The sequence below is a fragment of the Loxodonta africana genome, chromosome 7 (assembly GCF_030014295.1).
Source record: "Loxodonta africana isolate mLoxAfr1 chromosome 7, mLoxAfr1.hap2, whole genome shotgun sequence".
NCBI lineage: Eukaryota > Metazoa > Chordata > Mammalia > Proboscidea > Elephantidae > Loxodonta > Loxodonta africana.
The window spans coordinates 16399026-16413432 of NC_087348.1; the positions used below are offsets into that span (position 1 = coordinate 16399026).

Consider the following 14407-nt stretch of genomic DNA (forward strand, 5'->3'; position numbering starts at 1 on the left):
CTTTCTGTATGATAATCTCAAAGATTTCCACTTTCTACCGTTATACACAATTCCCAGGCTATGTTTGACAGCTGTTTCCTATATTTAAAATGGTTCATAATTTTCTTTCTAATTTGGGTTTATCTCAATAAAAATGTGCTTTTCTTGGGCAATGTTTTAGTGATACCATAGAGAAAACAATAGCTATAACATCTTGAAGGTGTTCCTGATGCAAAAATATTCTTTAGGTTAGTTACCATTTGTTTGAAGGCTTACTTCTGTGTTTCTCTGGACTGACTCCAATGTGAAGGAGAGAAAACGAAAAACGTCCTAAATCTTCCCCAGACTTTCCAATCCTCACGTTTATTGTCTAAGCATGAATCTTACAAAAGTCCAAGTCAGTTTCCCCTGTAGAAGTTTCTGACCTGCAAACCACAAATAGACTTCAGGGGGACTGAAAATTCCAAAATGCTCCAAGTAAAGGTGGTAAATAGTTGATTATCGCTGGATAGAGAAACCTGAATTTCCACAGATTTTTAAAGGACGCTAAGAAGATCAATAATTACTGTCCTAGACAATCTGAGGTGTTTCTGATTTGAGGAAAGGAAAATCTGTACCAGCAAGAAAGGGAGCTTCACAGCTCTCTGAACCTCATTTCTCAAGAGGCTTCTTAGAGTCACTAATTTGGTTATGTCACATCCATTTTCAAGCTGCTGCTACTTCTGCTTGACTTTTCCCACCACCCTGCTACTTGAATCTTACATTTCTCCAGGCATCATAAAAGCAGAAAAGGTATTACAGAACTGTCAAGAGTCCCTCTTTATAGCTTAACTGAAGGCTACTTCTCAAGAAGATTTTAAAGAATACCTATGTACTCTTTCTGAATATTCAGGAGCTTCTCCAGTCATTAAGTTAATGCAGAGCAATGTCCAAGTAGAATTTTTCTGTTTTGCCATATAAAGAAATTGCACTATTTCCCCAATTTAGCCTATTCACAAAGTCTTACATATTTGCAAATTCTGCCATGGGAAAATATGAAATGAAGACATTTTAGGAGAAAATGGACTAATGGTGCCCCTGACTGCCTTTTGTCCTCCAAAGAAAGAATGATAATATATAGCCAAGAGGATTTTTCAGTTAAGGTTGATGATTGTATATGAAGGGTGATTAAACTCAACCTTTATAATTTAATGTTGTAAAATTAGTCTGATACATCACTAAAAAAATGATATGTTCTTTTTGGGGAATAAAGCTATTTCCTTACCTCATCTTTTCTTCAGCAGATGACATCAAGCAGGTCCATGGGATGGAATGGAAACTACTCCTCTGTGGCCATGTTTGTTCTCCTGGGACTCTCAGATGAAAAAGAACTGCAGCTCATCCTCTTTCCAGTATTCCTAGGGATCTACCTTGTGACCCTTATCTGGAATCTGGGTCTCATCTTCCTAATTAGAATGGACTCCCACTTGCAAACACCCATGTACTTTTTTTTCTGTTCCCTCTCATTTATAGATGTCTGCTATTCTTCTTCCATCAGCCCGAGGATGCTTTCAGACTTCCTAAAAAATGAAAAAATGATTTCTTTCAATGCCTGTGCAACTCAGTATTTTGTTGCAGCCTGGATGGCTCTGGCTGAGTGCTGCCTATTGGCCACCATGGCTTATGACCGATATGTGGCCATTTGCAGCCCACAACAATACTCAGCCATTATGGTACCTGACCTCTGTGGGAAGATGGTTGCTGGGGCCTGCGTGAGTGGTTTCCTTAGCAGTTTATCTCTAACAGTCTCTTGTTTTCAACTTTACTACTGTGGGCCAAATGTCATTCAACATTTCTTCTGTGACTTACCTCAGATTATTCCCTTGTCTTGCTCCAATCCCTTCATCAGCCAAATGATTCTTCTTCTGGTAGACATTTTTGTTGGATTTGGTTCTTTGTTTGTTATCCTCTTATCCTATGGTTTCATTGCAGCTTCCATCCTGAAAATATCCTCAGGCAAAGGTAGTGCCAAGGCCTTCAATACCTGTGCCTCCCACCTGGCAGCTGTGACACTCTATTATGGCACAACCTTCTCTGTGTACTTGTGTCCAAAGTCTAATCAGACCATGAAGCAGGACAAGGTGCTATCAGTGTTCTATGTCATCATCATTCCCATTTTAAACCCTCTGATCTACAGTCTGAGGAACAAGGAGATCAAAGAGGCCCTTAAGAGGCTTATAAAGAGAGCAACAGCCTTATGTCAATCAGAACAATATTTGGGTACGTATCATTACCGTATAAGGTAGATGGAGGTAAAAATGTGTAAGTGACCTTTTGCATGTCACATGACTAGAAAGGAAGAAGTAAAAACTTGGCTTCCTTATTTCTTGATGCCATCATGCTTAGCTGCCATCAAGAAGTAATCTAACAAAGTGTTGTTATACACAGTTTAAAAAGCCAGTTTCCATTATTAGAACTTTGATAAAAGCCTAAAGTGTGATTGTGATTTGAGAAGAGAAATGTTGGTAGATACTGTATGTACAGAAATGACAACAGTCCGGGACACCAAGCAGCATGTTCTTTCCTTCACAGATTTTCATTTCTTTTATTCATTATTAATTTTTCAACATTTGTATATGTTCAAATAAAAACAAAATTAAATAGTGTATAAAATTAAATATAGGAAAAGTTAAAAATTATTTTTTTGATTGTGCTTTTGTGAAAGTTTAGAGTTCAAGTTAGTTTCTCATACAAAAATCTATACACACGTTGTTATGCGACCATAGTTGCTCTCCCTAGAATGAGATAGCACACTCCTCATTTCCACCCAGATTTCCTATGTCCTTTCCACTAGCTCCTGTCCTTTTCTGCTCTCTCATCTCACCTCCAAACAGGAGCTGCCCATTTAGTCTCATGTATCTAATTGAGTGGAAACCCTGGTGGCATAGTGGTTATGTGCTACGGGTGCTAACCAAAAGGTCAGCAGTTAGAATCTGCCAGGCGCTCCTTGGAAACTCTGTGGGGCAGTTCTACTCTGTCCTATAGGGCTGCTATGAGTCGGAATCGACTCGATCTCAGTGGGTTTGCATTTTTTTGGTTTATCTACTTGAGTTAAGCAGCACACTGTTTATGAGTACCATTTTATGTCTTATACTCCAGTCTAATCTTCGTCTGAAGAGTTGGCTTTGAGAATGGTTTTGGTTTTGGGCTAACAGAGCGTCTGGGGGCCATGCCTTCTGGGGTCCCTCCAGTCTCAGTCAGACCATTAAGTCTGGTCTTTTTACTAGAATTTGAGTTCTGCACCACACTTTTCTCCTGCTCCTTCAGGGACTCTACTGTGTGTTTGCTGTCAGGGCAGCCATTGGTGGTACCCAGGCAGGATCTAGTTCTTCTGATCTCAGGATGATGGAATCTCTGGTTTATGTGGCCCTTTCTGTCTCTTGAGCTTCAATTTTCCTTGTGTCTTTGGTGTTCTTCACTCTCCTTTGCTCCAGGTGTGTTGGGACCAGTTGATGCATCTTAAATGGCCGCTTGCTACCTTTTAAGACCCCAGATGCCACTCACGAAAGTGGGGTGCAGAACATTTTTTTAATAAACTTTGTTATGCCAGTTCACCTAGATGTCCCCTGAAACCATGGTCCCTAGGCCCCTGCCCCTTCTACTCTGTCCCTCAAAGTGTTTGGTTGTTTTCAGGAAATTTCTTAGCTTTTGCTTTAGCCCAGTTGTGCTGACTTCCCCTGTATTGTACGTTGTCCTTCCTTTACTTCATATAATTCTTGTCTACTAACCCTGGATGCCTAGTGGTTAAGAGGTATGGCTGCTAACTAAAAGGTCAGCAGTTCACATTCTCCAGGCACTCCTTGAAAACTGAATGGAGCAGTTCTACTCTGTCCTATGGGGTGCTATGGGTAGGAATCGACTTGAAGGCAAAGAGTTTGGTTTTTCATTAGGTTCTAGTTCGTGAATACCCCTCTCCCTCCCACCTCATCCTCATAACCATCAAAGAATGTTTCCTTCTCTGTTTAAACCTTTTCTTGAGTTCGTATAATAGTGGTCTCTTTCAATATTTGTCCTTTTGCGCCTGACTAATTTCACTCAGCATAATGCCTTCTGGATTCTTCCATGTTATGAGATGTTTTGTGGATTCATCATTGTTCTTTATTGTTGTGTAGTATTCCATTGTGTGAAAGTACCATGATTTGTTTATTCATTCATCTGTTGATGGACACCTAGGATGTTTTCATCTTTTTGCTTTTGGGAGCTGTGCTACAATGAGCATAGATGTATACACCACTCCTGTGATGGTTCTTATTTCTCTAGGATTTATTCCAAGGAGTAGGGTTGCTGGATCTCATGATACTTCAATTTCTAGCTTTTTCATGGAGTGCCAATTTGATTTCCAATGTGGTTTTACCATTTTATATTCCCACCAACAGTGTATATGTATTCCATTCTCTCTACAACCTGTCCAATGTTTATTATTTTCTGTTTTTTGGATTAATACTAGCATTCCTGGAGTGAGATGGTATCTCATTGTAGTTTTGATTTGCATTTCTCTTATGGCTAATGATCATAAGCATTTCCTCATGTATCTGTGAGCTGCTTGAACATCTTCTTGGTGAAGTGTCTGTTCATAACCTTTGCCCATTATTTAATTGGGTTTTTTGTCTTTTTTTTTGTAGAGATGTTGGATTTTCCTGTAGATTTTAGAGATTAGGGCTTTGTTGGATTTGTCATAGGTAAAAATTTTTGCCCAGTTTGTAGTTTCACTTTTTACTGTTTTGGTGAACTCTTATATATATATTTATTTATTTGTACTTTAGATGAAGGTTTACAGAACAAACTGGTTTCTTATCAGTTAGAACACACATTGTTTGTATGACATTGGTTAACGACCCCATAATAAATATGTCAACACCCTCCCTTCTAAACCATGGGTTCCCTATTACCAGCTTTCCTGTTCCCTCTTGCCTTCCAGTCCCTGCCCCAAGGCTGGTGTGCCCCTTTAGTTTTGTTTTTTTCCACGGGCCTGTTCAATCTTTGGCTGAAGGGTGAACCTCAGGAGTGACCTCATTACTGAGCTGAAAGGGTGTCCGGGTGCCATACTCTCAGGGTTTCTCCAGTCTCTGCCAGGCCAGCAAGTCTGGCCTTTCTTTTTGAGTTAGAGCTCTGTTCTACATTTTTCTCCAGCTCTGTCTGGGACCCTCTATTTTGATCCCTGTCAGTCAGTGGTGGTAGCTGGGTACTATGTCATTGTTCTTGGCTCAGTCTGGTGGAGGTTGTGGTATATGTGGTCCATGAGTCCTTTGGACTAATCTTTCCCTTGTATCTTTAGTTTTCTTCATTCTTCCTTGCTCCTGAAGGGGTGAGACCAGTAGAGTATCCTAGATGGCTGCTCACAGGCTTTTAAGACCCCAGATGCTACTCACCAAAGTAGAATGTAGAATATATTCTTTATAAACCATGATATGCCACTTGAACCAGATGTTCCCCGAGGTCATGGTCCCCATGGCCCTCAGTCCAGCAATTTGGTCCCTCAGGGAGTTTGGATGTGTCTATGGAGCTACCAAGACCTTGCCTTTTACATGTTGTGCTGGCTTCCCCAGTATTGTGTACTTTATTACCCCTCACCAAAGTTTCCACTTATCTATTGTCTATTAAATATTTTTCCATTCTCACCTCTTCCCTCCATGGTAACCATCAAAGATTGTTTCTCTTTGTATATAAACCTTTTCGTGAGTTTTTATAGTAGTGGTCTCATACAATATTTGCCCTTTTGTGACTGACTTATTTCTCTTAGCATAATGTCCTCCAGATTCATCGATGTTATAAGATGCTTGGTGATGTCTTTTGATGAGTATAAATGTTTAATTTTTGGAAGATCCCAGTTCTCTATTTTATCTTCTGTTATTTGTATATTGTTAGTTACGGTTTGTATCCTGCTGAGGACATTATGAGGGCCTCTAGTGTTGACCTTAATTTTTTTTCTATGACATTTATAGTTTTTGGTTTTATAGTTAGGTCTTTTCTCCTTTGTGAATTAGTTTTTGTGTGTGGTGTGTGGTCTGTGTCCTGTTTCATTTTTCTTTGCAGATGGACATCCAGTTTTGCATTGTATTTGTAGATTGTTTTGGGTAGAACTGACATTTTCACAATATTGGGCCTACCAATCCATGAGCATGCTATTTTTTCCATTTATGTAGGTCTTGTTTGATTTCTTGCAGTAGTGTTTTGTAGTTTTCTTTGTATAGGTGTTTTACATCCCTGGTTAGATTTATTCTTAAGTATTTTATTTTTTTAGGAGCTCTTTATAAATGGCATTCTTTTCCTGATTTCCTTTTCGTATTTCTCTTTATTGGTGTATAAGAATCCAATTGATTTTTGTAGTTTTATCTTGTGTCTAGCTAGCTTGCTGAATCTTTCTATTAGTTCCAGTAGTTTTCTCATGGAGCTTTTTGGGTTTTCCATGTAGAGTATTATATCATCCTCAAATAGGGACAGCTTTAGCTCTTCCTTTCCAGTTTGGATTCCCTTTATTTCTTTTTCTTGCCTTTCTGCTCTAACGAGAACTTCCAGAAAAATGTTAAGTAAGAGTGGTGATAAAGGGCATTCTTGTGTCTTGTTATTGTTCTTAAGGGGGATAATTTCAGCTTCTCTCCGATAAGAATAATGTTGGTTGTTGGTTTTGTACAGACGCCCTTTATTATGCTGAGGAATTTGCGTTCTCTATTTTTTTAAATTTTATTGAAGGTTTTTCTTTTTTTTTTTTTTAATCAGGAATGGGTGTTGGACATTGTCGAATGCCTTTTTTGTGTCAATTGAAATTATTCTTTCATTTTATTTATGTGGTGGATTACATTGATTTTTCTAAAGCTGAACCATCCTTGCATACCTGGTATGAGTTCCACATGGCCATGGTGTATTATTTTTTTGATACGATGTTGAATTCTATTGCCTAGAAGTTTGTTGAGATTTTTTGCATCTACATTCATGAGAGATATTGGTCTGTATTTTCCTGTTTTGAGGTGTCTTTGCCTGGTTTTAATATCAGGGTTATTCTGGCTTCATAGAATGAATTCAGAAGTATCCCTTCCATTTCTAAGTTCTGAAATAGTTTGAGTAGTACTGGTATAAGTTCTCTGAACGTTTGGTAGAATTCTGCAGTGAAGCCGTCTGGGCCAGGGCTTTTTTGTTGAGAATTTTTTTTTTTTTTTCAGCTTTTCGATCTCTTTTGTCGTTATGGGTCTGTTTAGATTCTCAGCTTCAGTTTGTGTTAGTTTGGGTAGGTAGTGCATTTCCAGAAATTTGTCCACTTCCTCTAGGTTTACATATCTGTTGGAGAATAGTTTCTCATAGTACTGTGTTATGATGCTTTTCATTTCAGTTGGGTCTGTTCTAATGTCCCCCATTTCATTTCTTATTTGGGTTATTTTTGTCCTCTCCTGTTTTTCTTTTATCAATTTGGCCACTGGTTTGTCCATTTTGTTGATCTTTTCAAAGAACCAACTTTTTTTTTTTTTGATCCTGTCTATTGTTTTTCTATTCTCTATTTCATCTCTGATGTTTATTATTTCCTTTCTTTTGGTGGCTGTTGGCTTCTTTTGCTGTTCTCTTTCTATTTGTTCCAGTTGTGTAGCTAATGTTTTGATTTTGTCCCTTTCTTCTCTTTTTTAATATGTGCATCTATTGGTATAAATTGACCTCTGAGCACTGCCTTTGCTGTGTCCCAAAGGTTTCTGTAAGAAGTGTTTTCTTTCATGTTTGATTCTCAGAATTTTTTATTCCATGTTTGATTATTTCTATTACCCAGTGGTTTTTAAGCAGGGGGTTATTCAGTTTCCATGTATTTGATTTTTTTCATTGTTCTTCCTGTTATTAATTTCTACTTTTAGGGCATTGTGATGAGAGAAGTTTTTTTTTTTCTTCATTATCTCAGGGTTTTGGATCTTGTTGAGAATTACTTTGTGACCTAAGATGTGGTCTATTCTGGAGAATGTTGCCTGTGTGTTGGAGAAAAATGTGTTCTTTGCAGCTGTTGGGTGGAGTGTTCTATATATGCCTATGTGGTCAAGTTAGTTGATTGTGGCCTTTAAATCTTCTGTATCTTTTTTGAGTTTTTTCTAGGTATTCTGTCCTTTATTGAGACTGATGTGTTGACATCTCCTACTGTTATTGTGGAAGTATCAATTTGTCTTTTCAGTGCTGTTAGAGTTTATTTTATGTATTTTGGAGCCCTGTCATTGGGTCTGTAGATATTTATTATGGTTATGTCTTCATGGTTTCTTGTCCCTTTGATCATTAGAAAATGCCCTTTGTCTTTTATGGCAGATTTTGTTTTAAATTTTTTATTATTTGAGATTAGTATTACAACTCCTGCTCTTTTTTGGTAGCTGTTTGCTTGACATACGTTTTTCCATCCTTTGATTTTTAATAAATTTATGTCTTTGTTTCTAAGGCATGTCTCTTGTAGAGAGCATGTTGATGGGTCTTTTTTAAAAAAATCCATTCTGTCACTCTCTGTGTCTTTAAAGTTGCATTTAAACCTTTTACATTCAATGTGATTATTGGTAGGTGTGAGTTTATTGCTGTCATTTTGTAGTGATTTTTTGTGGTGCTCAGGTTTTCTTTGTTCCTCTTAATCTCCTGTGCTGGATTTCTTTTGTTTCTGGATTTTTTTCATTTGTTTCATCTTCATAGATTTTGTGTTTACTGAGTCTTTATGTGTTTCTTTTTTATTTTGATGAGTAGATTCTTTAACTTTCTTTGTAGTTATCTTGAAATTTACCCCTATCTGCCTAAGTGTTTGCCAGTCTTTTATTACTTGATAATGCCTTGACTTCCTCGCCATTTAAAAGTTCTATACCTACACCGTTTATTCCCTTTTTAATTGATCTGTCTTTGTTGTCATCTACAGATTGACCTCTCTGGTTGCCCGTTGTAAATCTTTTAGTTTGGTTTTATCCTTGAGTGTTCATTATCTAAGTTGGTATCTGGCTGATGGTGTCTTATGTGCTAGTTTCAGGTTGTTGTCTGATGTTGTTAGTTTTCTAACTAAAAGACTCCCTTTAATAATTCTTGTGAAGTTTGGTTTGGTTTTTACACATTCCCTTAGTTTCTGTTTATCTGGATATATCCTAATTTTTCTGTCATATTTGAGTGATAGTTTTGCAGGATATATCATTCTTGATTGGTAGTGTTTTTCTTTCAAGGTTCTATGTGTGTCATCCCATTGCCTTCTTGCCTGCATGGTTTCTGCTGAAAAATCAGAGCTTAGTTTTATTGTTTCCTGTTTGTATGTTACTTTTCATTTTTCTTGAGTTGCTCTCAGGATCCTTTCTTTGTCTTTGGTTTTGGTGAGTGTGATTATGATATGCCTTGGTGTTTTTTGTTTGAGCCATTCATCCTATATAGAGTTCATTGAGCTTCGTGGATAGTCGGCTTTTGTCTTTCATGATATTAGGCAAGTTTTCTGGCAGCAAATCTTGAATGATCCTCTCTGTGTTTTCTGTTTTCTCCCCCTTTTCTGGAACTCTGATCACTAGCAAAGTTTTGCTTTTCATTGTATCTCACATCGTTTTCATGGTTTTTTCATTTTTCTTTGTTCTCTTCTCTGATTTTTCCTGAAACAAAGTGTTATCCAAGAAATTGTCTTCAATTTCACTGATCCTGTCTTCCGTTGTTTCAAATTGCTCCTAAAACCTTCCATTGCACTGTCCACTTCTGAAATCTTGTTGCTTATCTTTTAGGTTTCTAATGGCTGTTTTTTATGATATTTAGTTGTTTATTTATTGTGATATTTTATTCCTGTGTTATTTTCGTGATTTCTTCCATCGTTTTGTCTATCTTTTCCATGATTTTGTCTATTTTTTCCTTATCTCTGCCAGCATTTTCCTTCATCTTTTGAAGAACCTTGGATGTTACAGTTCTGAATTCCCTATCAGGTAGTTCCGGTGCCTCTTCTTCCAGTAGAAGGTCATCTGGTGTTTTATTTTGGTCACTTTCTGGAGCCATCTTCTATTTTTTTTATGTTTTGGTATTATTTGCTGTCTCCAGGATATTCAGGAATTATTTTCTTTGTTTATTGATTGTAGAATTGATTGTTTCAGCCTGTTTTTTTGATCTTTTTGATTATGTCCGTGTAGGTTGTCTGGGCGCATTTTTTTTGCTTGCTTGCCTGTGGGCACAATACTTCTCACCATCTTGTCCAGGTGAGTAGGGCAGGTCACTCAGCTATGGTGCAGCTGGTGGGTCCACTGGGGGTGGAAGGGGTTGGTAGTTTGCAGTATGAACTGGGGGCAATGGGGAACAGGTGGGGGGCAGTGCAAGGCTTTTTCCAGTGGGCTGTGTTAATACCACTCTGGGGTGTGGCAGTTAGCATGTGGTGCAGACAAGCAGAAGTGAAAGAAAAGGATGAGCTGTGTAGAGCTAACAGTGTGGGTGAAAGATGAGAAAAAAGAGAGAAAAACAAAGGCAAAAATGAAGTGAAAAAATGAAAAGAAAAAAGTAATAAAATGGCAATGAGATAGTATTTGGCCAGTAGGGGTGGGAGAGATGTGTAGAGACCTTGTGCTGGTGTCTCTCTAGCCTAGTGGTGTGGCTTGGCCTGTCGTGTAGCAGCATGGGTGGCACATGGGGCTATGTGGGTGGGAGAAAGGACAGAAAAGAGGAGAAAGCAAGATAAGAAACCAACAAAGAAATAATAATAAAAAAAAAAAAAAGAAAAAATTATAGTGGTGTTTGTGCCAGCCACTGGTGGTAAGGTGGAATGGGGTAGTGGTGAACAAATGTCTCTTTCACCAGGTCGTAAGGTATGCCCCATCAAGAAGGGGCATAGCAGGTGAAGGGCCTAGGTGGGAGCGAGAAGAGAAAGATAAAGAAAAAATATAATACATGGTGCTGAGGAAGCTGGGCTATGGGGTCAGTGCAGACCTGGGGAAGCCGTGTGCCAGACGATTGCATTTAAAGCTAGATATAAAAGCATTGGTGTTAGTTGCTGTTGAGTCAGTTCCAATTCCTGGTGCCTCCATGTTGCTGCATTTTTTTTTTTTTAATTTTTTGGCTGTAATCTTAACGGAAATAGCAGATCACCCGATCTTTTTCTTCCACAGTACTGCTATCTGGATTTGAACTGCCAAACTTTAGGTTAGTAATCAAGTGCAAGTTTTTTGTGCCACCAAAACCAAAATCAAAACCAAACCAAACCCATTGCTGTCGAGTTGATTCCAGCTCATAGATCTGCCCCATGGGGTTGCTAAGGATCAGCTGGTGGATTCAAACTGCTGACTTTTTGGTTAGCAGCTGAGCTCTTAACAACTGTGCAACCAGGGCTCCTTTAAATCAGTTGCTGTTGAGTTGATTCTGACTTGTAGTGACCCCATTTGTTTCATAGTGGAACTTTTATAGACAGATTTCAAAGCTGTGACCTTTCAAAAACAGATTGCCAGGCCTTTTTTCCAAGGTGCCTCTGAGTGGATTTCAAACACCAACTTTTTGGTTAGAAGTAGATCACTTAACCATTTGCACCACCCAAATATTAGAAAGTGTTGCTGCTGAAATGTCTTAAAGAAAAGAAGTATTTCAAAGGGACCACTTCCTCATCTTCTATTTTCATTTGCTAAGAAGTTTTAAACATAGCTAATCCTTGGAAGGAGGAATATGTTGTGCCATAAATGGTGTGAGAAAGAGCCGAAAAAACAGCCAAGACAAACAACATCCCAAGATAAGCTTTATTAAATACAAAAGAAGAAAATTTAGGGCCTCCACTTTATGCTACAGGGTATTGACACTGCCTACATTTTGTAAAACTAAAAATGAGGTTTGATTACAAATTATAAAATCTGGGTGGGCAGAAAAACAATGTGACGATTAAAAGGTGTCTCTAAGATCAACAATGGCATCACTGGTTTAACTTGGATCTCTGCATGTGATAGGATTTGCTGCAGTAATTTTGTCTTTTAGGAATCTGTTGATATAATCTTTGCAGTGGTTACCGTCTTAAATTTGGGATTTTCCTGTTGCTGAGTTACACCAGCATGTATTGCAAAACATGTTAATATCTCCTTATTTCTTTCTAGAAGACACTAAATCTCTTCCAGCTTGATTTATTTCCCTGGCAGTCAGTCAGTGTTATGCCTTCTGTCCATTTACTGGAAGGATATTTATCTGAAGAGACATGATGTTTGTGGTATCGATGCTTCAGCTTCCCAATCTCCATGACCCTCGCATGACTGTGAGTCACTTTTCCCTGTAGGAGAGTTCTCTAACCTGGTAACGATCAATAGACTTCAGGGTGACTGCAAATCCAATAGAACCATATGCAAAGGTGGTAAGTGGTGGCATCTTGCTGAGCAGAGAATCCAGAATTTCCATCACATTTTCAAAGAGACACAAAGCATTATACACTGTCTTAGACAGTCTAACTCTTAAATATTTCTGATGTGAAGAAGAAAAAGCTGCACCTGAAAGAAGGGAGCTTCGTGACTCTTCCAACCTTGTCTTATGTCACTTCTCAGGAGCCTCCCTAGAGTCATTAAATTGGTTAAACCACTCCATTTCCAAGCTTCTGCTTCTTAGTGAGTGACTCTTCCCACCATTCTGTTACGCTGTGGAAGCAGAAAGGCTGTTACAGGATCATCAATGCTTTCTGGTTATAGGTTAATTGAGTGCTAGTTCCCCAGGAGACTTTAAAGATCTTCTCCTGTAACCTCCTCACTTGACATATTTTACCCATTAACTTCTCCAAGCATCTAGGTAACAACAGAGCCTTGCCTGGGAAGAATCTTCCTTTTTCATCACTATTTTTCTAATTTGACCTTACTCCCAAGACTCACATATTTACAATATCTGGCAGGGGAAAACATGATATTAAGACGTTTTATGAGATGATGGACTAATCATGGACTTTTGTCCCCAAACTGGACCTTAATATGTATTCCAGAGAATTTCTCAGTTAAAACTGGTGATTGTACATGGATGTCACAGAATAGCTCAACATCGACGATTTAAGCTTGTACAGTTAGCCAGCTACATGACTGAAAAAAAGAGTGTTTCTTTTGAGAAGGAAATAAAGCCGTTTCCTTCTTTTATCTTTTCTTCAGCAGATGGCAGAAAGAAGGCCCATGGACTTGAATGGAAACCACTCCATTGTGACCATGTTTGTTCTCCTGGGTCTCTCAGACGAAAAGGAGCTACAGCTCATCCTCTTTGCAATATTCCTGGGGACCTACCTGGTGAGTCTCATCTGGAACCTGGGTCTCATCCTCCTCATCAGGATGGACTCCCACCTTCACACACCCATGTACATTTTTCTCAGTTTCTTGTCATTTACAGACATCTGTTATTCTTCTTCCATCAGCCCAAGGACGCTTTCAGACATTTTAAAAGATGAAAAAATGATCTCCTTCATTGCCCGTTCCACTCAATATTTTGTTGTGGCCTGGATGGGCATGGCTGAGTGCTGTTTATTGGCCGCCATGGCCTATGACTGATACGTGGCCGTTGGCAGCCTTGTGCAGTACTCAGCCATCATGGCTCCTGGCCTCTGTGGGAAGATCGTAGCTGAGGCCTATGTGACTGGCTTTCCTAGTAGTTTATCTCAAACAGTTTCTTGCTTTAATCTCAACTACTGTAGTCCAAATATCATTCAACATTTCTTCTGTGACTTGCCTCAGATTATTTCCTTGTCTTGTTCCAATCCCTTCATCAGAAAAGGAATTCTTCTGGAAGCCATTTTTATTGTGTTTGGCTCTTTGCTTGTTATCCTCTTGTCCTATGGTTTCATTGCAGCTTCCATCCTGAACATATCCTCAGCCAAAGGCAGTGCCACGGCCTTCAATACTTGTGCCTCCCAACTGGCAGCTGTGACACTCTTCTTTGGCACAGCCTTCTCTGTGTACATGTGTCCCAGCTCTAGTCACTCCATGAAGCAGAACAAGGTGCTATCAGTGTTTTATGTCATCCTTATCCCCATTTTGAATCCTCTGATCTATAGCCTGAGGAACACGGAGCTCAAAGCGGCCCTCAAGAAGGTAATAAAGAGAACTACTCATTAACCTCAGAAAGAATAATATTTGGAAAGTTATTATTGTCCCTAAGGAAGAATGGAGGTCAGAATGTGTAAGTAACCATTTGCAGATAACAGGAATAATTAGGCTGCAGGAAGAAGTGAAAACCTGATTTCCTTGATTCCTGGTACCATCATGCTTAGGTGTCATCAACAAGTGATCCGTCTGGGACAGTGACGACAATATTGAACGCAGCTTAAAAAGGCAGTTTCCGTGACTCATAGATAAAAGCTTGAAAGGTGACTGTGCTTTGAGCAGCAAAGTGCTGATCGATATTATCTGCATAGAAGTGACAAGAATCCAGGAAAACACACGGCCTGTACTTTCTTTCACAGGTTTTATTTACTTCTTTTTAATTGTTTAACTGTTATTTATATTCCAGTAAA

The 14407-nt window shown here is 38.7% G+C and overlaps 1 protein-coding gene and 1 pseudogene across 1 annotated transcript; both read left to right on the top strand.

Moving 5' to 3' along the window:
- The first annotated feature begins 1169 nt into the window (after positions 1-1169).
- On the top strand, positions 1170-2601 carry LOC100670863 (olfactory receptor 5A1-like). The gene has a single exon (XM_064288962.1). It carries the CDS (start codon positions 1263-1265, stop codon positions 2262-2264), a length of 1002 nt encoding a protein of 333 aa, XP_064145032.1. The 5' UTR covers positions 1170-1262; the 3' UTR covers positions 2265-2601.
- Positions 2602-13058: 10457 nt separating this feature from the next.
- LOC100670583 (olfactory receptor 5A2-like) lies at positions 13059-14009 on the top strand (annotated as a pseudogene).
- Positions 14010-14407: the final 398 nt, after the last annotated feature.